This window comes from Vulpes vulpes, chromosome 15 (assembly GCF_048418805.1).
Source record: "Vulpes vulpes isolate BD-2025 chromosome 15, VulVul3, whole genome shotgun sequence".
Lineage (NCBI taxonomy): Eukaryota > Metazoa > Chordata > Mammalia > Carnivora > Canidae > Vulpes > Vulpes vulpes.
Window position 1 is genome coordinate 81,697,889 of NC_132794.1, and position 9,086 is coordinate 81,706,974.

The window sequence follows — 9,086 nt, forward strand, 5'->3', positions numbered from 1 at the left end:
TTACAACTTAAATGTATTTTCTAAATTCGGTTTCCCTCAGTAATCATTCTCTGAAATACAAAGTATGTTTTGTTTCACCTTTGTTTCAACAGAGTATGTTTTTGTTTCTGAAAGCTTTCAGAAAATCATGTGCTTATAAGGTTTTAGTTTATTATTTACCTGAGGTTCAATGAGATAATTGAACAAGATACAAGCCTTCTTGTAAAGGCTTTTCTAAATTTGTTGCAATCTCAAGATTTCTTAACTCTGATTTCTCCAGTTACAGGCAGTTTCATTTGTGGATTAGGTTTTGAAACATCAAGATGTTGACAGAAATTTCTACTCTTGTGTGACTTCACCAACATACAGTGAGTGCTGACCCCTCGACAGAAGGAATTCTATATCCTACCCCCAAAGAGAACAGAGACTATAAAGAATTGACATGGAGGCCATTATATGTCAGACCAGAAGAGAATTACATCATTATACTCACATCCCATTGGCCAGTTCTCATGCACATCATCATGCATCTCATCTACCTGGATGCAAGAGCAGGTGCATCAGCAGGTGAGAACGACTTGTTCTGTGACCAGTTTGGTAAAAACATTGCCAGGTATCTCTCCTGTATGAGTTCTATGATGTAAACTGAAGGCTGACTTCTGGTAGTTCTTCCTACATTCATTACAACCATAGGGTTACTTCCCTAGATATACTGTCAGGCCAAAAGTTCTGAGTTACAGCAACAGTTTCACCATCCATCTTTACAGTGCTTCTCTTCTGTGTGTGTTCTCTGATGTGTGGCAAGAGTTGGTTTGTGGCTGAAGGTCTTCCCACATTCATTACATTTATAGGGTTTCTCCCCTGAATGAATCCTCATATGCTTAATGAGGGTTGAACTATCATAAAAAGATTTTCCACATTCGCTACATTGATAGGGCTTCTCTCCTGTGTGTGTTCTCTGATGTACATTGAGGGATGCCTTCTGGCAAAATGTTCTCTTAAATTCTTTACATTCATAGGGTTTCTCCCCTGTATGAATTCTCTGATGTTGAATGAGTTGGGACTTTTGGCAGTATGCCTTCCCACATTTGTTACATTCAAAGGGTTTCTCCCCAGTGTGAATCCTATGATGTTTACTGAGAGTGGACTTCTCAGAAAAGGTTTTCTTACATTCTACACATTCATAAGGTTTCTCCCCTGTATGAGTTCTCTGATGTTTAATGAGAATTGACTTCCCACAGAAGGTCTTCCTACATTCACTGCATTCCTATATTTTCTCCCCTATGTGAAGTCTTTGATGTTTACTGAGGGTTGACTTCATGTAATACATTTTCCCACATTCACTACACTCATAGGGTTTCTCCTCTGAGTGTATTCTCTGGTGTACAGTGAGTTTTGACTTTATACTAAAGGATTTGTCACATTCATTACATTTATAAGGTTTTTCTCCTGTGTGAGATCTCTGATGCACAGTCAGGTCTGACTTTTGGGAGAAAGATTTTCCACATTCACTACATTTGTAAGGCTTCTCCCCTGTGTGTGTTCTTTGATGCTGACAGAGAGCTGAGTTCTGGTAGAAAGTTTTCCCACATTTCCCACATTCACACGGTCTCTCTCCTGTATGAATTCTTTGATGTACAGTGAGGGCTGGCTTATGGTAAAAGGGTTTCCCACATTCATTACATTTATAGGGTTTTTCACCTGTATGCATTCTGTGATGTACTGTGAGATTTTATTTTCAGAGGAAGGTTTTCCCACATACATCACACTCATGGTATTTCTCACTCATATGAATTCTAGGACGTTTCTTCCAAAGGACTGACTTATCACAGGTTACCCCACATCCATTAAATGTATAGTGATTCTTCCTTGAGTAAATTACCTGATGTAACATGAGGTTTGACTCATACCTGAAAATTTTCTCACATTCATTATAATCACATGATTTTTCTCCTGTGTGAGTTCCCTTATGTGTAATGAAGAGAGCATTACTGTGGAAGGCTTTAATGCATTCATTATATTCAAACAGTTGCTCCACAGTGTGAATCTTTTGTTGTTGAATAAAATCCTCATTATGATAGAAGATGCTCTCATTTTTCTTAATTTCATTAAACTTCTCACTAGTATGAGTTTTCTCATGATTAATAATATCAGAAAGCAATTTCTCATACCCATTGGCATCATCAGATTTCTTCCTGAATAGTTTCTATTATTAGTGGTTAACTCTGACATATTTTCTAAACTGATTCCATCTAGATTATATTTACCGGAGATTTTTCTAGAAGAAATAGAGTCTATGTACAAATTAAATGTTTTCCTTAATACATTCTCTCTCTGTAATTACTTTCTTGTTATTGAAAAATGCATCTTGCCATAAATGTCTGTCTTGATTTTCTTTGCTCTCTATCATGCCATCAACTTTCAATTCTTCTAGAAATAAGAAAAACATACCTTATGAATCTGAAACTACTTCCAATAAAATTGGTCTAATACACAAATACCCTTTATATACCCAGCTCTCTGGTTTCAGAGCCAGTTGTTTGGGATAAAAGTAATACCAAATCAGTATGTTCCATTCCCTCTACTTTTCTGAGCAGCGGGGAGAAGGAGGTGACAACCAACCAACCAACCAAAGCTATTAAGCTATTGTGGTAGACAAGGGGAAAGTAAAATTGGCAATGAATGCACATATATTTATTGGGCCCTTCATGAATATACATTTCCAAATGGATAGAAGGGGGAAAATAAACATAATCCACAAATGAACAGAAAATAAAGGATTCAATAAGAGTGGATGAATAACAATGAGTGGAATTCACAGTAAGATATGCTCAATAAAAAAAATTATATAGTAAATGTGCCACAAGATACAAGGTACACAAGATTGCTGTTCCAAAAAACTATTAGAGGAATGAAGTGTTCAGAGATGAATTAGTGTCTAGGTGCTGATTTTGTTAATCCTACCTTCAACAAATAGCCAGAATTCTATCACTTTGCACATTCTGTTACCTCAAACCTAGTCTTTGGGGTGTCATTCTTCCTAACTAGTCCCCTTCCTTCTACTCTGTACTTTCATGGCAATCTGTTTCCTGCCTCTCTCTCCGGTTAATACGAATTCCATAAGATAAAAGAACTTATTTCACCACTGCTCCACCTCTTTCATTTAAAACATGAGTGGCATGGGGAGCAAGTGTTCAATTAATACTGGTTAAACTAATTTATTAATTTCTGAAAAGAAAAGAAGTCCTTGAAAATTAGAAATAATGGAATGGAATATGGAAAATTGAATATGGAATGGAATATGGAATATGGAAAATTAGGAATAATGGAAAGGAATATGAAGCTAAGAATGCTAGAAGAAGGAGACTGACCAACATAAAATATTTATTATGACACAGGAATGAATTTCAAGGTACAAATAAAAGGGAGTAAACTCTTAAAAAGCCAAGCAAGAAAAGAGAACATACATGTGTGACAGTGTATCTGTGGTGAATTTAGGTATACAGCCTCATTATCCTTAGTCACTTCCAAACAGAGACTCTTAAAAAGGATTCTTAAAAACACTCCAAAGATGCACATTCCTGAAACCACCTGGGATCTAATTTCCTCTGGATTACTCACCTGGGTAACACTGGCTTGCAATTCTTTCTCTAACACCCATGGTGCTTCTTGCTCTAACTTGAAGATCTCCTCTGGTTTGGCAATGCAATGTCCTGCTAATGGAAAATTATAAAGGACATATGAAAAGTTGCCTGGCTTTAGGAACTCAGAAGAAAAACCAAGGTCCAGCTTCAGGAGCTGCAAATGAAGTGAGGGGACCCACTGTAATCTTTCTTTTCTTTTCTTTTCTTTTTTTTTTTTAAAGATTTATTTATTTATTCGTTCAGAGACGGTGGGGGGGGGTGATGGGGGGGACAGGCAGACACACAGGCAGAGGGAGAAGTGGGCTCCATGCAGGAAGCCCGACATGGGACTCGATCCGGGGTCTCCAGGATCATGCCCTGGGCTGCAGGTGGCGCTAAACCGCTGTGCCACCGGGGCTGCCCCCACTGGAATCTTTCAATGGGTATGTGAGAAAACAAACAATATTCCTGGTGTCCACACCTAAGTATCATTAAACTCTACAAAAGGTCCACATGCTTTGGTAACAGCAAAAGGACAAGCCTGATGTTACTCAGAAAAGCTTTGTTTACCCAGTGAGATGAAGATACTATAGTTCTTCAACATCACATCCCTGTACAAGGTCCTCAAATCAGGGTCCAAATGACTCGACTCCTCCTTGGTAAAGTTCACAATCACATCCTCAAATGAAATTGATCCCTGTAAGACATGTATCTGATCAATCAAAAGTAGTCAAAACTACACGACAGAAGAAATATATTTAGGAACCAATTCTTTACCATGTTTACTACTGAGTTTATTAGAAAAAGTTTTTACAGGAGACTTACCACAGTCCCTCTTTTGTTTTATATGTGGTGGGAGAATGAGAAATGTAATAATAATAATAATAATAATAATAATAATAATAGTAAACACATACAGACACACACAAGCATAAAAAATGCTATAGGGATCCCTGGGTGGCGCAGCGGTTTGGCGCCTGCCTTTGGCCTGGGGCACGATCCTGGAGACCCGGGATTGAATCCCACGTCGGGCTCCCGGTGCATGGAGCCTGCTTCTCCCTCTGCCTGTGTCTCTGCCTCTCTCTCTCTCTCTCTGTGACTATCATAGATAAATTAAAAAACTAAAAAAAAAAAAAAAGCTATAAACATGAAAGTGTCCTTCTGTGGACATTAAAATACATAAAACATTGTTTCTACTTTCAGGAAGCTTACAATCTAGTATGTATGCAAACTGGATTAAATGATAGCATAAGATCAAGAGAGAACTGAATTTGGGACTTTAATGGTACAAAATGCCCTAATCTCTGGTAATTTTGGCATTTTTCATTTAGATAAGAGTTCTCCAAAGTATTTGATGACTCACCCTTCAAGGGAGGAAAACTTTTAAGCATCAAATTGGCACAAATTTGTGGCAATGTATTGATATGTCTGAATGTTTCTCTCTACAGGTAGTCCATATTTTGCACAGTCCTGACATGCATGAATTTCAATTACCACAATTTATTTACTTAAGTAACAACAGTCCCCCAACAATACAATCAGATTTCAGTTACTATGGTATCTGTGAGTAATCACATAAAGTACAAACTTTGCTGCATGCTCTTCAATCCACAAATCACCACACAAATAACAAACATGAACAATGATCAATTGTGTCATTTTTTTCAGTCTGCCAGTAACTGATCACTGCTTATCTATTACTCAGTCCGCACACAAACAACAAAACATATGTCCCCTTCTTGTCTCCTAGCAATATGGCATTTTGCAAAAATGGTTAAATGGTTTGCAAAAGAGAACTGGCCAACAAAAATGAAAAAGCAGCAAAGAAATGAGAAGTGATTATGGTAGAAGCGAAACTCAAATTAAATATAAATGGAGTTTTAGAAGAAACGCCTGACTGTGGGGATGTTGATACTGCTTCCATTTGAGACACTCTAGATCTACAACCAAAAAATCTTAATGAAGAGGTACTCAGTACTAAATATTAGTTACAGTATTTTTTAATTTTTATATATATGTATAATATATACATAAAATATGTATACATATGTATCATCAATAGATTTTTAATGTTTTAACAAATATTTTTAAAGACTGCAGAACTACCCCAATGATTAAGATTGCTTTGTATGTTTTCAGTGTACATGCCTATTTTTATAGCCCCACACTATAGTGCAAAGTAAGAACTGCCTACGGGTCCCATGTATGTGTCTGCATACATTCAGTATATAGTACATATAACCACCAAATTCATCTAAGTTCAAAGTGGGCAGTGCGCTGATTGATTGGCTAAGGAATTAACTAAAGTATTGTCAGACACTCTGGGCATTTGCCACTCTGTATAAACACAGCTGATGGCTGAAGGATAAACCAGATTTAAAAAAAAATATTTTAGGTAAATGCTTCAGGGTCTCCGGCAATGGCCAATCAGCCAGAAAGAAAATGGACACTGACTTTGTTTTAAGACAGGTTTCTGATGAGACAGATCATGATGGTCTAACTCTATAGTATAGGAAATCTCCACTTCACAAATCAATAATCCCTTAAAGTTGCCTATATACTCTCTGCTGATAACTTGAAAGGTTATTCACCAGGTTTTATCTTTCTAACAATTTCCTTTACAAATCTTGAAGTCAGTTCTTTCACCGAGGAGAGAAAACATAAAGGAACAGCATTCTACATTTCGGAATAAACTCACAATAGCTACCTACATGAATCAAACCAAATCTTCACATATAAATATAAAGAGACAATGAAGGTTCACTAGAAATTTAGAACCAGTAAAACAAAGACATGCACCAGATAAAGTGAGAAAGTATGAAGAAAACAAACTATATAATTATTATGATTCCATGAGTTTTAAAGACACTGGAGATGAAAGTACTCAAAAGAACATTACTTCACCTCACACCTATGAGCAAACAAAAGCATTGGTGAGGCTGTGGAAAAACTGGAACGCTAGTGCACATTGGTGGGAACAGAAAATGGAACAGCCATACAGAAAACAGTATAGTGTGTCCTCAAAAAATTAAAAATAGAATTGTTATTAGTTTGCTAAGGATCCCATAATAATAATGGTACTTTATTAAACTACCTCTTAAACTACTCTAATAAACTACCACATGCTGGATGGCTTAAACAAAAGAAATTTATTTTCCCACAATTCTGGAGGCTGGAAATTACAGAGAATAACCAGACAGCTTAGTCATGTCTACACACTGCACCTGTTAATACAGGATTTTAAAATTTTTATCATATTAAAAAACAATTCCAATCACTTCTATAGAACATGAGATACGGAAGAAAGGGAAAGTAAAACATGAAAAGGTCTGTCCAGAAAATAAAAATTCTTGATGCTTACAGAAAAAGTACAAATATAAACTATGTTAACTGTTTCCAGGAGAACCAATGGACAAAAGTAGACTACTGAATTTTCAAACCAATGGAAGGGAGAAATACATAATTGAAAGAGAAGAGAAAAATTAAAGAAAGGAAAGAAGATGGGATAAATAAAAATACAAATAAAGATAGAGGAACTAAAACTAAACATCATCAGTGACCACAATAAATGTGAATGAGTTAAATTCCCAATATAAAATGAAATCTCATGTCACCCATAAAAATAATCCAGACAAGTGCTGTTTACTAGTCACATGATCACATGTATATACTTATTTTTATATGTATATATGTATTTACTTATTCACATGCCACATAAATATCAATATCAATATATATATATATGTATACATACACACACAACATAACAGATAACTGTTGTATCTTCTTAAAGGGCTTGTGACAGTTAGTTTTGTATGTCAACTTGGTAGACTACAGTATCCAGTTATTTCATAAAACACTTGTCTAAGTGTTGCTATGAAGTATTTTCTAGATGTGGTTAATATCTACAATCAATTATTTTAAATAGATTACCCTCAATAATGTGGGTGGACCTCATCCAAACAGTTGAAAGCCTTTATGAGCAAAAACTAAGGTTTCCCTCAAAAGAAGAAATTCTGCCTCAAGACTGAAGCATTAACTCCTGAATTTCCAGTCTGCTGGTTTGTCCTTCGAATTTTAGATCTGCTAGCACCTACAACCACATGAGCCAATTCCATAAAACAAATGTATACTATGTGTATTCATGTATCTATATTATATGCTACCTGTACACACACACATACACACACACATCCTATTGGTTCTGTTTCTCTGGGGAACATGGATACAGGGCTTACAAAATATTTATTTTTCTTCATCTTAGTTTTTATTCTCTCCATTCTTTCTCCTGCCTCTCTCCCCAAAACCACCAGAAGCTGAAAGAGATAGGGGATGGAGTCTCCTCTGGAAGCTTAAGCAGGAGCACATCCCTGACAACACCCTGATTTCACACTTCTAGCCTCCATGACGTGAATAAATAAATTTCTGCTGTTTTAAGCTACCAAATTTGTGGTAACCTGTTACAGCATCCACAGGAAACAAATACATCAACTCTTTGCAAAAACCGTATAGAAAATCAACAGTTTGCTTTGCTTAGTAGGAATACATCTGACCAGCAATAGCTCTCACTTAAACAAGCATAACATTCAGTTTTTGAATTTCAAATTGGGTGGTTGTCCATCCTTTTTCAACTATAAAAAAATCCACAGATGATGAAATCAGTCAAGAAAAATAAGGTAAGAACTATAATGGACCAAAGATAATCACATGAAGATAAGCTTTGCTAAAAGGCAACCGGAAAAGGACAATAGTGTGAAGCAGACAAAAGAAATCATCAACTTGAGGGGCACCTCGATGGCTCAGTTGAGTAAGTGTCCAACTCTTGGTTTTGGCTCAGGTCATGATCTCAGGGTTGAGAGACAGAGCTCCACGTGGGGCTCCATGCTCAGCAGGAGTCTGCTTGAGAATCTCTCCGTCTGCCTCCCCACCTCAAATAAATAAATACATCTTTAAAAAAAATCATCCACTTGAATCATCTAAGTTATGCTTTGGCCTTCTCTCTGCACCTACTAAAGAACAATCAGAGTTGAAGATGATGGGCAGCATTCATTTCAGACTTGTTAACTGCAGTTGTCAACTACCTTACTTTCAGGAAGGCAAAGAAGTTTTTCAGACTTTAGGCCAGGAAAACTTTGTGTTCCATGAAGAATTACTTTTGTTTATTTTTTTAGTCAAATCAAAGCATCTTCCTTTTGGGGATCCCTGGGTGGCGCAGCGGTTTGGCGCCTGCCTTTGGCCCAGGGCGCGATCCTGGAGACCCGGGATCGAATCCCACGTCGGGCTCCCGGTGCATGGAGCCTGCTTCTCCCTCTGCCTATGTCTCTGCCTCTCTCTCTCTCTGTGACTATCATAAATAAATAAAAATTTAAAAACAAACAAAAAAAAAGCATCTTCCTTTTGGACAGAGTATCAAAGATAAATTTGCACAAAATTATTGTTATAAAAATTACTAAAAAAAATTACTGTTACATAATATATCATGTA

The 9,086-nt window shown here is 36.6% G+C and overlaps 1 protein-coding gene across 1 annotated transcript; it reads right to left on the minus strand.

The window, feature by feature from the left end:
* Window positions 1-727: 727 nt before the first annotated feature.
* On the minus strand, window positions 728-1,690 carry LOC112924836 (uncharacterized). The gene is made up of 2 exons (XM_072738134.1): window positions 1,308-1,690; window positions 728-1,229 (listed from the first exon to the last, which is right to left on the minus strand). The coding sequence occupies exons 1-2, from the start codon at window positions 1,688-1,690 to the stop codon at window positions 728-730; spliced, it is 885 nt and encodes a 294-aa protein (XP_072594235.1).
* Between the last annotated feature and the right edge of the window lie 7,396 nt (window positions 1,691-9,086).

What these genes read in the sequence shown, in the direction of transcription:
- LOC112924836 (XM_072738134.1), bottom strand. Translation starts at nt 1,690, where the DNA reads ATGCATACAGGTGAAAAACCCTATAAATGTAATGAATGTGGGAAACCC. An exon ending in TGTAGTGAATGTGGGAAAAT is followed by an intron (nt 1,230 to 1,307) that starts GTATTACATGAA and finishes CAGTGAATGTAG; the next exon opens with GAAGACCTTCTGTGGGAAGT.